The 20040-nt window shown below is 33.9% G+C and overlaps 1 protein-coding gene and 1 long non-coding RNA gene across 2 annotated transcripts in view; one reads left to right on the top strand and one right to left on the bottom strand.

Annotated features, from left to right (window-relative positions):
• Positions 1–7420: 7420 nt before the first annotated feature.
• LOC125062885 lies at positions 7421–8837 on the bottom strand. The gene is made up of 2 exons (XR_007119353.1): positions 8413–8837; positions 7421–8249 (listed from the first exon to the last, which is right to left on the bottom strand). It is a non-coding gene; the product is annotated as an uncharacterized LOC125062885 (long non-coding RNA).
• An 8587-nt stretch (positions 8838–17424) lies between these two features.
• Positions 17425–20040, top strand: part of LOC125062883 (polyhomeotic-proximal chromatin protein-like) — a 36432-nt gene continuing 33816 nt past the window's right edge. The window contains exons 1-2 of the mRNA XM_047669111.1: positions 17425–17682; positions 19335–19998. Of these exons, the coding sequence (XP_047525067.1) occupies positions 17648–17682; positions 19335–19998 (699 nt within the window). The 5' untranslated portion in view covers positions 17425–17647. The remainder of the gene's footprint in view (positions 17683–19334; positions 19999–20040) is intronic.

Here is a 20040-nt window from a genome sequence, read left to right as displayed (position 1 = left end):
TCGCGTATTATATCGCAAATACTCTTTAGAAAAATCCTTACTTACCTACTTATTTACCTACTGGGCAAGTTACGAAGCTGAGCAGAGACAGTTCATATCACAAATAAGTATCTATACAACTTAAGCAAACTATAGCTATTAGTGGAATTTTGAATCTTTCTGAGGTAGAACATAGGGGAGCGTGGGGCTAGTTGTAACAATTTTAACAAATAATTGAATATCATGAAGTGTATTGGCTAAATTACTACTAAATAAACTTTGATCGATACTCTAACTATTTATCTATGAAGTCTAATCGAAATATTATCAAATCTACAGGCAACTATCTCACAATTATTATTTTTTTGAAAAAAGGGAAGTGTTACAACTTACCCCGTGGTTGGGGCTAGTTGTAACATCTGCTGGAGCAAGTAGTAATAACAAAAATGACACCTTCAATTGTTTAATTTTTTCACATCTTGGATCATTTTGCTTTGTATATATAACAGAAACTAACTAGGTATTTCTATAATGTGTTTTTTATGAAATAGTTAACTGGAAAAAAAATATAATCAACAAATTAAAGATTTAAGATTTTAACTATCTTTCTTATTCTGTACTGAAGTATAATATATATAAGGTACTTATATCATGTCATGAAGTATATAAGGTACTTATATCATGTCAACATGGCACTTATTATACATCCATGCAGTCTGTGCTCTGTTCACGTAGTTTTTAAAAGGGCCGTAGACTCCTACATCTCCTACAGGTTGGAAATTATGGGAGCAATGGGAGGGAAACTTTAACATGATAACATTGTTTTCTTTGGCTTTTTCGACAACTGCAATATTCACATGTGAGCCATGGTTATCAAGCAGTAACTGGCTCTTTCTTGGTAGGTTTCGCGTCTTTGATAACATGATCTACAAAAATCAAACATACTTTATCAGTCATCCACCCTGAAGAATTACCAGCTCCAATACAATCTTGAGGTCCACCGCGAATGAACATTTCTGAGTATTTAAGCCGGGGAAAAATGAACATCGGCCGTCAGTAACTTACAGCAATCTGGGGGCAAATTGTAACATGTTACAACAAGCCCCGAGGTTTTGTTACAACTAGCCCCTAGATATAGTTCTTAATATTTATCACGATAACTATTAAATCAACTTAGTTATCTTGAAAACTGTTATACAACATCATAAATAGTTATATTTAAGCATAAAATAAAATACATAAAACTTCAAAGCTACGAAAATAGTAAAACTGACCAAAAATTTACGTTAGTAAAATTATAGGTTACCTGTCAACAATAAAGCGTTTGTACACACCCACTCACTGAGCCGCCTGACGGGACCCTGGCTGTGGTAAAGTGGCGTGGCACGTTATAGGTTTAAGATTAGGTAAAAAAAAAACGTGAATAAAATTCAAATTCCTATTGAAAAAGGTCTGTTACTATTTACCCCTGTTACAACAAGCCCCACGCTCCCCTACATGATACAACACGTTTTCTTCTAATTCGATTGATGTTATAAGTAGGTAATTTTCATTACCTGGGTAACTAGCTAGCATATGAAGACGGTAGCTAAATAACTTATAAATTCCACTCAATCACTTAAACCAAAACTAACATTAGGTAATTGTTAAATGTTTGTCAAGGTATAAAAGTGAGCTCTGCGTAAAATTTATGAATAAGCTTAGACATCCTTGATGAACACGCGCTTACAGATTATAAGAAAATAAAATAAATAGGCAGGCGTTTGTGTCATAAACTTTGTGAACACGCGCTTACAGATTATAAGAAAATAAAATAAATAGGCAGGCGTTTGTGTCATAACTCATAAACTTTGTGAAACTTATTATAAAGCTACTGAGAAAGTAAGTAAACACTATTTTCGCGATTAAAAATATAACTAAGTTTTAAGTTTAACTAGTTAAGCAGAGTTATGAAATCATCGTTCGAAAATTCAGTTTCCATAAATTAATTTTAACTACTTAGTACTATCTACTATACCGTCTTACACCGCTCGGGGGTTAGTTGGGGGTGTGTTGAACGAAAGACGCGACGACGCGTTCGATTATGTAAATTCAATTGGTCAAAAAGATGTAATAACATGACGTATCATATCGCGTTTCAACGATATTTGTAAGGACTGGATTTAAGGTAGGTACAATTGACCAATCACAATGAGACAGCGTATCGTCTCGTCTTACGTTTTAAATTCTCATCGCCCTGCATGCTCTCAGGTCGACTGAGCTGCATTATGCATAATATACAATAAACAAATTAGATTCACTATCAACTCATGGTCTAACTTTGTGCTATACCTAAATTTTAATGTAAATATGATGCGAATACCGCGACCGACTCTTAAAGTGATTCGAGACTTTGATGACTTCCATAGGTCACCATAGTTTTTGTAAGGTTTGCCATTTTTTACCACCAACTTGTGTAAAAAGTACCTACAACGATTTCAACATTCCCAATTTAAAATGAATCACATTGGCTCGTATTTCATAGGAATCGGAAGTCCACATAGATATGCGGTATCATAAAAATGCGATGTTTGTCAATAAACATTATGCCAATTATGACACAAGTTTAAACAAGAATATCTTATTAATAATTTGATAAGTAGGTACCTATGATGGTAGAAAGATTTTGTGTCAATATTTTGCAAATAACAAAAAAAATACCCTGAATATTAACTTCCGCCATCTGAGAGAACTGACCGATAAAAAAATAATCGAATTGGTTAAGCTTATTCGTGTCTGTTTTCGCAAATTATTTTTCTCAATGCTGAACTCTCCATTTAAGAAAATAAGGGCGTAAGTCGCGATGCTGTAATCCATTAATATGTGCAATGGTACTTTAAATTTGAGAACATATATATCTATATTATATTAAACGGTCGAACGCGAATTAGTATGTCGCCTTCCCCACCGCTAGCTGCTGCGATGCTGAGCCAGTTGCGAGCGAGCCGAACGAGCTCAGTGATTGGTTATCGCGACAACCAATGTTTGAGCCGGATCTATCGTCCCTAATATCGAAGTGAACCGCACTGATTCCCAGTTCCCGGGCAGTCCAGCCCGGGCCATTGGATTGTGCCGTTGATTCGTATGACTTTTGTTTGTCAACAAATATTTTAGTGAGTGTATGTGCAATTTATTCGGATGTCGCTTTCGTGCCGCTGATACTTTCACGTGACGTGAGTATTTAGTAATATTGTTTACACAACGCGAAAAGAGATGGCGTTAGTTATAGTTATTCATAGGTCGATGGTGTCATTGAACTGAGGTATTACGCGATCCGAATGCAGTGTGCACGGGCTGCGATGACTTGCTAGCAAGTGCACACGTTTGAACGATTATTGAATCGATGTTTAATTACAAGTGTAGCGTATTCGTTTCATTACTGTGAGCGTCAGAGTAATTATAAGTGTAATCAAAACTTACACAACCTTATTTAAAAACATCAAACTGTCGTACATCCATACTCGAAGTTGTTCATTAAATTACGATGTAGCTCAGCTATGTAATATAATGCCGAAGAAACCACTAATTTTCAGAAGATCTAATAAAAACAAAATTATATCTTTGCTAAATAGCCCTTAATTCAATGAATAAAGCTTTATTAAAGACTTATTTTATTGTGTTTATAAAAACGAAGTTAACTGTTTATGTCGACCCACTGACCTGATTCGAGCCGAGTTTTTTGCTTACTAGGGACACGACAAAGTTTACCGACGGGTGCGTAACGCTATTGTATAAATAAACTGTTTTATTTGCCAGTAGTGAGAAATTCAAACCCATGATAACGATAACAAATTAAATTTTAGTGTGCATTATCTTGAAATACTTAGAATATGAATCTACTAATAAGGGTCATAAATTTGAATAGGTACCTACACTTCTCGTAAGAGCCATTAGGTAGGTACTTTATCCTCCCTCAGCTTATGTTAAGTAACGTTTTTTAACATTTACCTACTATTTTTATACACAACTTCTATCCTAACTTATTATATAGTAAAAATAATAATAAAAAGTGGTAATTTAATAAGTTGGGTCGCTGCGGCAGTGCACCTTTGATGCTGGCAGTATTTCCTCGCTGTATTGCGTTGCGTGTACCTACTTATTTTCTGAACGAGGAAAGCACCAGCTCTGGGGTCACCAGGGGTACTATACACCAGGCGCCAAATTATATCTTTAATTAGCGCCTGTGCACTTGAACCCCACGGCCCAAGAGTCTACTTATAATATTGTTAATTTACTTATGAGTTAAAATTAAAACTAAAGCCTATGATAAAATTGCATCGTATATCTAAATTATATTCTATGAAAAACATTCACGCAAGCGAAATATTTCGGAAGCAACACAAGTCTGTTAACGGTTTTTTAAGTAAAGAATAAAGATTGAAACTTGTTCAGCTAAGCACATCCTAAAACAATCATTTGCTGACGTATTCCCAGAATCATTACACATCACATTAGTGAAGCCGAGTTGCGCAGTTTAAACAATACATATTATGGTCCTTAAAACAGTTCCGGTCACATCGAATTGTGTCTTTGCTGCTTGTAATTAAGGTGTATTTTACATTGCAGAAAAATGCGCGTACTAACTCAACCTGCTTTTGCTAGGCAATAGATAATTTAAAAACTGCATTCTGAATAACAATTTTTGTTATATAATGCTGCAATCTCTTGTAGAGCATGATGGAATGATTGCAGCCTGACAAGCTACAAACAATAATAATTGGAGATATAGCGGCGGAGACTTCGCCAGCTCTAGTTATTTTAAACCATTGGTTTAAGAACTTGCAGGAAATGTAAATTTAGAGTTAATTAACTGCACATATATGCGACCTATATGAATAATTTATGATATTTTACTTTATTTGTATTCATTATGTATTTGTCATAAGGTCATAGCCTTTTTATACTTGACCCTTTACTAGGGTGCGTTGGGAATTTCTATATGATATCAACTAGATATATAAAAAGAATCAAGAATTTTTGCCACGGAAATCCAAATTAGGCTCTGTAGTTGTATTATTAGCTCATCTAAAACACATTAGCGTTCTAGTCAACTAGGTTTATAATACTTGGTTCGATTACGGACAAAAATTTCCTTAAAAAAACATGACGACATAGTTTGCTCATGGCCAAATTTAGGGGACAGATATGGCACAACTTTTTTTTCCTACTTCTAAGCTTGGCGCAAACTACGACTCATATCAAAATTAAATTTTGACATACGGGAGTCATATCTACTTAGCTCTAAATCTCGATTTTGTATCTGAGGGACAGATAATGTGTATAAAATAGAATATAAATATTAATAAAAACATTTTATTAACCATATCTAAAGCGTTTCCCACTATAGCTGCTTTGCAATTGTAGCTCTTATTCTGGTAGATTTAAGATTATTAAACCAGATTTTTCTCTGTTTGTCTCTTACTACATTCATATTGAAAATCGGTACAGAAACTATCTAACTACAGTCATTGTTATTTAGGATCAACTCACTGAATTCTCTTTACTTGTAAAAGCGACTTTATTGCTTTGATTTAAGGTCTTATTTTGACGACGAAATTTGTTTACCAGTCATTAAAATTTAAAACACTAATTTCTGGTATGGACAAACAAATATCTCCTGGATAAGCCTTTTGTGTCCTAATAATTCAATTATAACTTTTACGGAAATTAATCCAGGATCTACGTCACGGTAGGTTTAAGGTCCAAATATTTCTAATAATTGCTCAAAATGCTACCCATTCTTAACTGGAATTGTTCAAATTTAGGATTGGTTTTTCAAATTTATAAAACATATTTTGATATATTTCTTTTTAGAGGCAGGTAGAACATTGAGAATTTCTCAATCCCCAATTCCCCAAAATATAGAAGTATCATTTTATTTATTTATTTATTTTATTTATTTAATTATAAGTAATCTTACAGCTAACATACATAATATAACAAAACAAACACTTATACAGTACAAAAAGCCAAAACAGATTACATAGATAAACAATATTATATAAGAAAAATGAAAGAAATAAGCGCATCAATAGAAAAAATATATACAGAAAACTGAAATTTAATATTTAAAACAAAAAATAATACCAAATACAACCTAAACAAAATTCGAGTCTTCCCGCCCCTTCAAATATTTTCTCACATGTTCCTTGGTGAGGTGGAAAATATCAAATTCCTCATAATTAGTGTCATAGTTAGAAAAATTTTTAATTTTCAAACAGATAATGTTTCTTAAGAAACTTCTTTAGGCGCAGGAGGGTAAAATTTTTACGAATGAAACGCAATAATAATAATATTAGCGACAGGAAGATTTGTGCGTTTTTGTCGAAGTAAAGGGAGAGAGCGACTGTGACCGATTGAGAGAGAAAGAGAAGGGAGAATCACCTTATAGAAATTCTATTTTTAAAATTAAAATTTCGTAAAGAGAATTTATTGAATATTAGTACCTTTTTTATATTTCATGCAAAATAATTAATTTAAATCTCAAATGACGAATTGTAAAAAATAATAATAATAATTTGAAAAAAATAATATGTTTTTTAAATTTAATAAATTGTAAAACGCCACGTATTAATTTATAATTTGTATTACAAACTTTCGACACTTAATATTTTAATGACAATTAAATTAATTAAATTCTCCTTTCTTCCTTTTTCCCTCCCTCTAAGGGTGAGATCTATAGTCCGCACTTGGACTTTACTCTGACTTAACTATCGAGCTAAGACACAGTCGGTATTTATAGAGCAAACTGCGAATCCCTCCCTAGTGTTGGCTTAGCTTAATCTCAAGTCCACGAAATCGACGACTTACCAAAAACTTTGACTATAAGCCTAACAAAAATAATGGCCTAAAATTTGCTCTACCATCATATCTTTTACTGGACTTTTTATTTTTGTCGGTTTTTAATGAACGGTGTTGCCATTTGGTATCAGAGTTCCATAGACTTTGGGAAAAATAGAATTTGAATTCAAAGAAATTTTAAATGATCTTGATAAATACCTATGAAATGCATGAAATAAAATAATTATACATTATTATGGTATCTATTGTTGTTTATTTACATTATTTATATAAGTGTTCAACCCCATTTTTGAGAGATCTTATAAATAACTGGTGTGATATCGTATCTGTCACCTGGCAGCCCTGGCATATTATAGTGACAACGAAATTCAAACTATAACCTAACCGATGACTCTCGCTTCACATCTGTTATTTTCGTTTCCCTGAATCTTCTACCATTTATTACCTGACTACCCTAAAAAATTTGAGATAGGAGTGGAACATATAAAATTAAAAAATCTGTTAGAAATAGAATTTCTTCAACAAAAATATAAATTAGTATTAGAAATATGTATTACACTCAAAAAAAGAATCAGAAAATAAATGTTTAAAATGAAACAAGTTTTGTTTTGATATTCTTTATTACCAAACAAATTACCTAGTTAAATTGTGCAATCACAGATTGCCGGAATGCTAGACCTGTAGGAGATCTTTCATTGTTTCTGTGTTACTCAACTTCTGCTGTCAGCAAGATCACCATCATCATAAGCATAGGGGATGCTTATGACTCTATATACCTATATTATGCAATACAGCACAAGCTATAATTATATATAACTAGTATATTTTGTCAATTTTGACTGTAGTCCTAGCTGTAAACATGGAAATTTCCTTTTCTACACTCCGAAAACCCTTTCAACAATATGCCTAGTTCTTATTTGAGAATAATTATAATTATTGTCAGCTCTTGTCGTTGGATATAAAAGTGTTGTTAACATGAAGTTAAGTGCCGGATAACCGCTGTCACCTACTAAAACTCCTTCTAGTTCACCATTTAGCAGCCTTGCATACGCCTGGCAGTTTCTAAATATCCTGCTGTCGTGTGAACTGCCAGGCCACCTGGTCACTATATCAAATATTTCCATATCAGGCCCTATTATTGCTTGCACATTTACAGAAAATTACCCTTTTTTATTTCTGTATGCTTCAGAGTGAGCGATACCTTTGGGTCTATTAATTTTTATATGGGTGCAGTCAATAGCTCTGATTATACTGTTTAGGTCATGGTGAGTATTAGATCTTATTAATTCTTCAAACTTCCTTTTGGCTGTGTTCATATTTCTTGGAAAATTTACAAATCTAGGAAGTAATTTACTCAACTCTGCAGAGACTTTATTTATAATTAAACAGACTGTAGATTGGCTTATTCTGTTCAGATCACCACACACCATCTGTAATGTCAATGAATTATTATTAGTTACATATATGTTATGTTTCTGAAAGTCAGAAGACAAATGTCTTCAACATATAATGTATTTAAAATCATTTGAAAATACATAGGTACCTATAATATTCAAATCGAAAAACCATACATATTTATGAACACAATATTACCTGAAAACATCCAGTTGCATTTTTATGCCTTAATGCAAAAAGTATTTGCAATTGCGGTAGGTTTGGCGATCCTCTGTTGTTATAAGGTTGCAAGTTTGTAATGATCAGTGGCAGGATCACATTTAATACCGTGTGTTTCAAAATACGGTTCCTTCTTTTGAATTCATTCTCACCGTACAGGATGGAAGGATTTTGGTTGTATTCGTTCCGAACATATACAACACTTTAGGCAAAATTTTCAATTGTTGATATTTGATACAAGTGCTCTGTTGCTGTTGTCAAAACAATGCGATCCGTTCTACGTAACAAAATTATTGTCATCTTTAAATAATTAATACATTTTCTAAAGGTTACTCGTAAATTTCTAGTTATTGCAATAATAAAATAAATGAATACATAAATAACAATAAATTGAAGATATATGTGTACCGTTTTAGATGTTTAAATATTTGTTATTGTTTACTTTTTTAAAGGATAATAAACAAAGTATTGCATGAACTGAAACATCAATTTGTATTTTGACATTTGCTGTCTTAGCTTGGGCTTAGCTTAATCTCACCGTTAAAATGTCTATAAATACGAAATCATAGTTTAACCTTAGTGTACACTAAGCAAAGTTTTTCGTAAGGTAAGTCTGAGCAAAGTCCAAGTGCGGACTATAGATCTCACCCTAAGGGTGTTCATAAATATGTATGGTTTTTCGATTTGAATATTATAGGTACCTATGTATTCTCAAATGATTTTAAATACATTATATGTTGAAGACATTTGTCTTCTGACTTTCAGAAACATAACATATATGTAACTAATAATAATTCATTGACATTACAGATGGTGTGTGGTGATCTGAACAGAATAAGCCAATCTACAGTCTGTTTAATTATAAATAAAGTCTCTGCAGAGTTGAGTAAATTACTTCCTAGATTTGTAAATTTTCCAAGAAATATGAACACAGCCAAAAGGAAGTTTGAAGAATTAATAAGATCTAATACTCACCATGACCTAAACAGTATAATCAGAGCTATTGACTGCACCCATATAAAAATTAATAGACCCAAAGGTATCGCTCACTCTGAAGCATACAGAAATAAAAAAGGGTAATTTTCTGTAAATGTGCAAGCAATAATAGGGCCTGATATGGAAATATTTGATATAGTGACCAGGTGGCCTGGCAGTTCACACGACAGCAGGATATTTAGAAACTGCCAGGCGTATGCAAGGCTGCTAAATGGTGAACTAGAAGGAGTTTTAGTAGGTGACAGCGGTTATCCGGCACTTAACTTCATGTTAACAACACTTTTATATCCAACGACTAGAGCTGACAATAATTATAATTATTCTCAAATAAGAACTAGGCATATTGTTGAAAGGGTTTTCGGAGTGTAGAAAAGGAAATTTCCATGTTTACAGCTAGGACTACAGTCAAAATTGACAAAATATACTAGTTATATATAATTATAGCTTGTGCTGTATTGCATAATATAGGTATATAGAGTCATAAGCATCCCCTATGCTTATGATGATGGTGATCTTGCTGACAGCAGAAGTTGAGTAACACAGAAACAATGAAAGATCTCCTACAGGTCTAGCATTCCGGCAATCTGTGATTGCACAATTTAACTAGGTAATTTGTTCGGTAATAAAGAATATCAAAACAAAACTTGTTTCATTTTAAACATTTATTTTCTGATTCTTTTTTTGAGTGTAATACATATTTCTAATACTAATTTATATTTTTGTTGAAGAAATTCTATTTCTAACAGATTTTTTAATTTTATATGTTCCACTCCTATCTCAAATTTTTTAGGGTAGTCAGGTAATAAATGGTAGAAGATTCAGGGAAACGAAAATAACAGATGTGAAGCGAGAGTCATCGGTTAGGTTATAGTTTGAATTTCGTTGTCACTATAATATGCCAGGGCTGCCAGGTGACAGATACGATATCACACCAGTTATTTATAAGATCTCTCAAAAATGGGGTTGAACACTTATATAAATAAACGACAATAGATACCATAATAATGTATAATTATTTTATTTCATGCATTTCATAGGTATTTATCAAGATCATTTAAAATTTCTTTGAATTCAAATTCTATTTTTCCCAAAGTCTATGGAACTCTGATACCAAATGGCAACACCGTTCATTAAAAACCGACAAAAATAAAAAGTCCAGTAAAAGATATGATGGTAGAGCAAATTTTAGGCCATTATTTTTGTTAGGCTTATAGTCAAAGTTTTTGGTAAGTCGTCGATTTCGTGGACTTGAGATTAAGCTAAGCCAACACTAGGGAGGGATTCGCAGTTTGCTCTATAAATACCGACTGTGTCTTAGCTCGATAGTTAAGTCAGAGTAAAGTCCAAGTACGGACTATAGATCTCACCCTTAGTCTCAGAAATATAAGTTTTAGATTTGTATAAATATGAACAAGGCTTAAAAGTTAGTTTTCATACTTTATACGCACGCACTTTTAAAAAAAAAATTATATTACATTTCTATAGATCCATTTTTCATTATTATTATTATTACTAGGTACTTTGTTGGTTAAGCATAGTTAGATAGGTACCTACTCTAAATCTGTGTGTTATTAAATATCAAATTACTTAGATTGCAATTATAAAGTCTTAATGAAGTATTTAATTTCTACAGCTCATCATAGAACGTTAAGAAGTACCTACCCTACTATATAATCGGCCCCGTTGCCGCAGTGTTATACTTGCCCCGGTTTTGAATATATTTCCTTAGCACTATACCTACTAATTGTAAATACATAATTTATTATTTTTTATAATGTTGGATTTAATAAAAGATTGCAGTTAATAATAAAAGGCAGGCAACTTCTTTGTGAGGTCTAATAAAACAGGATTAACTCAAAACCATTATTAATAATGTTTCATTGTTCATATTAATCCGCTTCTTTTTAATTGTTGGGGATTTACAGACCCCCGCGCCGGGGCAACTTTTAAATGTGACATGGGGAGTGTGGGTGCTGGTCCGTATCGTGCAATGGACCCCTACCCACTAAAACCCAACAGCCCCATCTGTTTGCTATGGACAAGCGGTAACAGTTTCCATTAATCCGTGTCTCCGTCATGAGCGTCTGCTGCACTACTGCGAACCCAACTTCCGAGTTGCCCAAGCCGGTGCAAAGCTCACAGTGGAGTACCTAGTAGGTAAATGCGTAATCGCGTCGTCGTCTTACCGGCCTATTTTTGCGTTGAGGGTCGTCAAGGTTAGATGAGGTGTCGTCTACGACCTGGACGAGTCGATAAGAGAGTGCTCCCCATCTTCTATTTACCTACAAGTTGAGCACTGGATGTGTAGATGTAACTGTCCAGACTCCTGCCCTGTGATCTATTGTAACTCATCCATACATTTCTGTAAGACACTTGGGCCTCCCGTCTCATTTATGTGTTCAGGAAGGGCTTCAAAACCCCTACTTCTACTATCTGCCCTATGCCAATAAATCCTGGCTAGGGCAGCCGCTTGAGGTGCCAGGGGGCAGTTCCTGCAATAACACACGCCGCCTCGCAAGAGACGGTGCGGTACGCCCTTGCCACCCTTATGGCCACCCGGTACGACTGTCTCAGAATCGCCCTGTTTTGAGAGAAGCGAGCCCAAAGCATCCGTAAAGGACCTTCGCCCTATCCGGCTCTCCTACCATTACTTCGAGGACAATTACCATTATTTCCTCATCCCTCATGAGTTCTTTGATTCATTAAAACGAAACTAGCTGAACTGATGTGTATTTGCTTACATCTTATAACAATATAATGTACACGGCAGTTACCGAAGCCATTTTAGATGTAAGTAGGTACATACGCTCGATGAAAGACGAAAAATCAACATTTCTTGGTAACAGGTAACATCTTTCTATCTCTTTTTTTGACTACTAGAGACCAGAGGTTTTCGACGTTAGTGAGTGTTAGGGATGATTCCGAGGATCATCGCCTACCCGTTTGTAGAGTATCAGATTGCATCGGAGGAGGGACAGTTGTGGAGGCTCAGTGATAAACACGCTTTTTTTTATGTACCTAATAGAAGGCAAACGGGCAGGAGGTTCATTTGATGTTGAGTGATACCGCCTCCCATGGATACTCACATTTCCAGAAAGCTCGCAAGTGCGATGCCGGACTTTCAAGAATTGGTACGCTCTTTTCTTGAAGGACCCTAAGTCGAAGTAGTTGGGAAATACTTCAGTGGGCAGCAGGTTCCACATAGCTGTGGTGCGCGGCAAATACTGCCTTAAATAACGTTTAGGTAGTTGTGGAGCGACGGACGTCGAGGTGGTACGGATGGTATTTTGTATTTCCGATAATGAAACTCAGCTGCAGGTATTAGACCGAACAACTCCTCTGAAGACTCTCCTTGATAAATGCGGTAGAAGATGCGGAGAGACCCCACATCTCTACGCAACGCCAAGGGATCAATACGCAGGCAAAGTGACTGGTCGCTGACGATTCGAATCGCCCATTCGTGGAGCCCATAGGCTAGAAGCTTCGAGAGCAGTGCTCTGTGCCACATCCGATCGAAGGCTTTCGCTATGTCCAAACTTACCGCAGTGCTTCCCCCTTGGACTCAATTGCCTCTGCACGAAAGTCGTACTGAGAATCGCTAATCAGCTGGCGACTTTCAGCAGTAATGGAATCCAAAGGAATAAAAGATGACGCTGATTTTAATTATTTACTTTTTTAGTAAGTCACACATCAACACATCGGTAATGTTACAGTGTTGTTTACACATAGGTACCTACCTAACTATGCATAATGGTACGAGTGAATCCCTAATGTGAAGTGACGATAATATTTTTGAGACATCATTGATAACCACATATTATGAAATGAAAGTGGACACATCGTAGACAAGTAAAAATTAAATATATCTCTATCTATTTAAATAGGTAGATATATAATATTTTACCGATTACGTAGACAGGGACCAAATTTTAATTGCTCCTCTGTGGTAGAACTAATTAGTTTCAGAGAAAACGCGTCATGATCTAAATTCGAGGCTTTAGTAATACTAATTCTAGATACGGTTTTCTTCATATAAATATAAATTTAAACTGTTTGACACGTCGAATGCGAAAGCTGGATTTAAAAAATTCTTTTTAAATATTAATTAAACATATCTACTCTGGACTGAAATTTGCTAGGCACCCCATATGGATTATATTTATTGACATATTAAATTATATATAAAATAAGTTTCATTAAATAAGCATCTCGGTGAAGGTCGTTGTATAGCGGGATCTTAGACCATTATAGATTAAAACGAAAACAGCTTCAACTTTAAAAAGCTGAGTTTGAAGCCTTTTTACGTTGTAATGTAATAAAAAGATATCTCATTCCAACAACCAATTTGTAAAGTCTAGAGAAAGATGTTTTTTCAAACTAAGCTGGCGTGCAGTGATGCAATAGATTCGCCTTATTGTACTCGTGTTTCGTGCGGTGAGGGAGACTCCCGGCGCCCATCCCCCTCCCCAAAAAAGATGAAGGTGCAGAAAAAAAACCAATTATATTTCGAAAGAAGTCCGAGTATGGCACTTTTCAGTTATCACGCTTATAATTAATGTACACCGTTACTTGAATATGAATTGTTGGTCTACACAAGTATCACACTTGTCAAAGGGCCATTGTTTATTGTAAAACATGAAACTATACAAATTCAAAATAAGTTATTATACCTACCTACATGTAATTTCTTTTGATTTCAAGTTGATTATATTTTTACTCTGATTTGGTAAGTTTTTACTTTAGCAAATGATTAACTGATTAATTTTATGTATTAGATATTGCTTAAAAAAATAAGTTTTGCACTCATGCATTATAATTTGCATGGGTATATTTATTTCTTTAACGAAGGTTGCCAGTAAGAGATCTCGTAATAGCGATAAACCATACACATAGTTTATAATTCTTGTATGTGCGATAAAGTGTGAATAACTACTGTGTAGAAAACATACAAAAAGATAGGTATTGTTCTAGTCGGTCCACAGCAGTTAAACGCGGTAAACAAATGGTTTCGTATAGTTTCAAAGTCAACTGATCTCGGTCAATGTCCTGTTTTATAACTTATCTGTATAGTTCGGAGGGATCGCGGAAGCGAGGAAACGAGGGTTGCAGCCACCCTTCGATCGATAGAGCCACTCCGGGCTACAACCCCGACGTGATTATATGGCACTATATCTAAATATAGCTAAATTGGATCCATAACGTGCGACAGATATAGGGATGTTAAAACGTTATAGTAGTTTTGTTCTGATGTTTTTTTCTAGATTAAATTGTCTATGATGAAGTTTTACTAGTAAAATGTTTGTGTTTCGCTTTTATCATTGGCTTGGGTATCTGGATCAAAAGTCTGTCAATAGTCATCAGTTCGGATACGATTTTGTTGGTATTTGATAATACATATTTGAGTATAATGATCTAAGGTTTTCAAGCAGCGGTGGTAATTTTCGTGTGTTATGTTGGTCCACAAATTTACGTGTTTAGGTACGATACAGTCCAAGTTTCATCAAATTAAGGATTAAGATATGGGTATCCACGCATTTCTTTCGCAAAGTAACATTTGATTGACGTAGGAAAATTTCGTATTAAAACTGTCATGCCAGACATTTTGTCCTGGATTAAAAAACCAATACGTTTTTGATGTAGGTATGGGAGACGCAATCACTAATCAGCAAGCCTCGACACTACAGCTAGACCCAAAAATCTATGCTAGGCTACATTCCTACTCATACTTTTATCGAGAAGTTATAAGAAATGGTCTTAATATAATGTGCACCTTATTTGGAATAAATTATTGTTTACAATTAAGTTGTGAGCACTACGTAGGTAAATCAAATTCGTTATCAATAAGCTGCGATCTTTAAAGTTGTCCTATTAATTTATTCGTCTATAGGTACTTATTATCATGCTTTAGTTGTTTTTTATCAGCCGTACCTTTTTAAGAGCTTTCATTTGTTAACGTTACGTTTATAACTAATATAGGTATCATGCTTCCCTAAATCATCAATTCGGGCTGAGATGCACAAACATTTACTATATTTAAGTTAAGTGTAACGGATGTATCTGTTAGGTACGTTTTTTAAGTTTAATTATTTGTAATATAGTCATAACAGTATTGATTATTTGTTAATCTTTATGCAATTGGAGTTCATCGGCCGACCATCACAGATCCACCACACCCACGCACAGAGCGGGACAGAGAGATTTCAATGCGTGAGGGAAAGAGATGGAACATATGCGTCCGCAGACATTTGACAATTTTAAAAATCCCTAATCTTTTTACCTGACTAGGTACCGTTTTTTTGTGACCCGAGTTCTTATGATGAATAGAATTTGATTGATACGAAGTTGACTTTAAAATTACTTTTTCTTGACTTATGTTTTTACTAAGTACATATATTTTTATGATTAGTGCTTCTAATAAAATTTCTATTTTTTATGATGTATAGGTATGTAGGTGACAGTGCTTTCGATACACCTTGTTATATTATGTTTAGAGTATCTACAACTCAGCGAACATCCTTTTACATTTACCAGATAAGTCTGGTAAATGAATCAGAATGTTTAGACATTCTGAAAAAATATTTATTTAGAATTACAATTACCTACCTACTAATTACCTAAGATTTAGAGTCGAGGGTTATCGTTAAAACGTTAGTAGTTAGTAAGAGGTTTTCGAAAAATATAACAGCTAAATTAAATAATATTGTTATATTATCACAGTCCTGAGCGAGATCTTTTCATTGGAGAAATTGTAAATAATTGTAAGTTGTTCTGTTTTATGTACTACTACTGACATCTTTTATTACCTAGTAGGAAACCGCTTTCGTTTAATTAAGTTGTCGTAGTCTCATTATGTAATTACAGATGGCGCTGTAATCAAAGCGGCGTTACTATAATCTAAAAAAGATGTCATGTATACAACCTCAGTACAAAATTAGGTAAAAATATATAAAAATAATTAATAACCAATATATATCATTTTTATAGTCAACAAATATGAAAAAATACAAATGTAAAAAAAAACATATATTTTATATTTGGAGGCAACAACAACAATTATCAAAAACAATAAAATACCGGTAAATTAAAAAACCGATTTAAAATTGCAATAATTAAAATCAAACGAATCAATAATATTGAAAACAAACCTTTTTACAAGCAATAACTTCGAAAAATGAAAATTAAATAGGTTTTTGTCTTTATCTATAATCTATATATCTCTTTATAGTAGACATTAGGTCTACTATAAATATATCGATAGTAACTAGCAGGTACCTACTATCGAGACTATCGACTTATATACGATCTATCAGAAGTCATAAGCCGAGTAGATAAATTGTTTATACATATATATCACTAAGTCACAAATTGAAGGGTTAATGCTTTCCCCTTTTATTTCCATTAACCCTTTTTTATTAGTATTAATAAAAATTAAACTTTGAATTTCAATTTTTAAGATTGTTTTCTACATCTTGGTCGTGTAATTTAACATGGTCATGGTAAAAATAACTTCACATAATATATGTATTTTCTTAGGTATTACATTATATCCATCTTCAAAACTACCTACAGGCTACATATTACCTATAAAAAATATTATACACACTTTTCTTAAACTTGCCAGGTATTAAGAATATTATATCTTTTTTAAATTAAATAAAAAAACAAAATGGTATGGCGCGGAGATATACTATGTGCGGCGAAGTGGATTAGAGATCTAATATTTTATAATATGTTTTCTCTCAAATAAAATAAGCCGAAAGAAAAGGATAGCTATAGAAGAAGTAATAATACCGCAGAAACGCTAATTTCGTTCCTCGCGCCCTTTCGTGCCGTTCCTAGCAACCGGTTTTGTTTGTGGAACGGTCGTAAAACGAGTCCACCAATAACAGTTCACTATCGGCAGCGGGCGTACCATTGGCGATGAGTAAGCGTTGGGCCAAGCTGAGACAGAATATTTAGCGGGGTTTGAGGGGAGGGTAGAAACGCGGCGCGCGCAGTTACCTCAGTTGTGTTTCACCATTCGGAAAGGAGGTTATTGTTGCAATGAGACGGGCACTGCACTGTCGATAAAGTGTGTTTGTATGTCGTTTTCGTCGATAATAAGTGTTGTGTTTACTTTCACCCGTGCGAATGTCTCAATCCTTACTTTTTTTGTTTGTTTTTAATTTTATAACTGCCACATGGGTTGGCGTTTTAGTTAACCCTTTATTTTGAAACGATGGAACGTTGTTCTTACGGTTTTTACACCAAAAGGTATTTTATGTTATATTTTTACTTTTTCAATGCGAATGATTGTGGTTGAGTGCGTCGCGTGTGGCTTATTGTAATAATTTATGAGCAATAGTGATTTCTGGTGCATCAAAACCATGTGCTTATATACAATTTTAATATAGTGAGGGTAGTAAAATAATAAGCATCCAAAAAAATTTGGACCTACATTTAAAGTTATCATATTACATTGTTTAATCTCTATACAATGAGGACAAACGACTATTATTTAAGGGATTTGGTATTATTATTGCAACGCTTCGGGGAAATGCTGACAATGTGGGGCTCTCGTGCCCGAGGCACCCGAGGGTCGGTTAGCGGGGGAAGGGAGGGTTCCGTCTGTCTGCACACATGCAGAACCGGTTCGCTCTCCAACTCCCCTAGTGCGCTTTATATACCTCTCTGTTATGCCACACGTGTTCGTATAAAGCCCTCTCTTTCGCACATTTCATTATTTTTTGCTTCCCCTTGTGAAATAATGCCAGACGAGCCGTTTTTATTTGGGTTTCTTTCCCTAAAAAGGTGTATAACCTTATACTTATTGTGGTCCTGGTAAGTATGGCGCACAATTAAAAAAAAACACGATGTATACTAAATATACCTACGTATTAATAAAATGGATGAAAATTTATGGAATATAAACTTTTACATAGATAAATTAAATAATTTAATTTATATTTTTCTTCTATTTTCATAAGTAGAAGGTACCTCAATCACTTAAATTATTGTTCACACCTATGTTGTAAATATTAGCATTAAGTTTTGAATTAATTTGGATCAAAAAGGTGTTCTTTTTTCATACTGCTTCATTTTTAGATTATATTCTGATATTACATTAAAATGTAAACGAAATACTGTATAATCTAACTTTTATACCATACGTATGTATAATAATTGGTGGATAAATGTTTATGTACCTACTAAAATGAGAATATAAATTTTTATTATGAATATAAATATTTCTTAAAATTATTAACGACATTGCTTTAGTTGTTATTGTATTTATAGTAATAAATTAAAATCAAAATAATGTAACTGAAAAAAGAAACAATATTATATTACTAGTTATAACCAAATCCGTCACTTTCCAATAACGAATGGTTTACCGTGGCAAGCTAATGAAACAAAATAATTATTTAATTTCCTATTAAAAATTCATAATATATTTATTCGGTTTAAGCACATCACTATTTATATTTATTTCAAAACTCTAAACGTTATATAGTCTGTTAAAGATGCTAACCAGTAACCGCTAATTTCTAAATGACATAGACAAATGACATTGATGGACGAGTTATGAATTTTTTGGTGAATATTTACTGTTTATTAATTTGTAGATACTAGATATACATTTTTAAATTTTTGTTCTGGTTGAACTAAATCAAATAGTTTTATCCAAGTCAATAAATATCCATTTGGTCCATTGTCACAGTAAATGCATCTTTATTAATTCTTGTCCGCGGCACGAGAACGAACCTAGTCCTATTAAATTACTAAAAAATACTAATGATTTTCTTCTCAATTCTTAACAATGACTGACCCTTTCAGGTAATTATTGTCATGTGTAATTGTGAGACCGCAATGTTGTTACGTTAATTTAAAACTGCTTGTTTACTCAATTCTTTTTATTGTTTTAGATCTGAAATTTTGGACAACATTCAAAAGAAGAAAGAACAAGAAAAGGAGCAGCCAAGTAGTCCTAATTTCCAACAACAACAGTTATCTAAGCCACCTGAAAAACAAATTCACACCCCTGAAGCGCCAAGTGCAAGTTTAGTGTCACAACATGCCCCCACACAACTCCTTTCTCCAACACAAGGTGCTGGCCCAACAGTTCAGCCAAAGGAGGACTCTAAAGATAAAACATTAAAAGTCACAAACTCTACAACTATAACATTAATAGAGAATAACAGTATAAATGGTGAAAAGGATAAGGATTTCCCAAAAAATTATTTTACATTAGAGCCTAAGAATGACAAGAAAGACGATCTAAATAAAAATAGTATAACAATAACAAGAACAGTCCCAAAGCAATCTCCGGGATCGGGGCAGCCTGACAAGGCCAAAGCTGGGACAAAACCAGCCAAAAGACCTTTGCAGTACTTGGAGACATTGGCACAAAAGGCAGGTATTACTACTGAAGATAAATATGAAGCGGCCAACACTTTACTGGCTTTAGATAAACAGAATAACACATTCCGAAGGCCGGAGCTAAAACAACCAAAGGCTGAACCAGAAACTCATTCTCAGGCTGAAGATTTTAGGTACAGAAATCAAAAAGAAGATGATGACAAGTTACAGGTAAAAAAATTTATAAGACATAGTGAGATACTTGTATATATA

The sequence above is a fragment of the Pieris napi genome, chromosome Z (assembly GCF_905475465.1).
Source record: "Pieris napi chromosome Z, ilPieNapi1.2, whole genome shotgun sequence".
In the NCBI taxonomy this organism is placed as follows: Eukaryota; Metazoa; Arthropoda; class Insecta; order Lepidoptera; family Pieridae; genus Pieris; species Pieris napi.
This window is presented reverse-complemented; position numbering and strand designations above follow the sequence as displayed.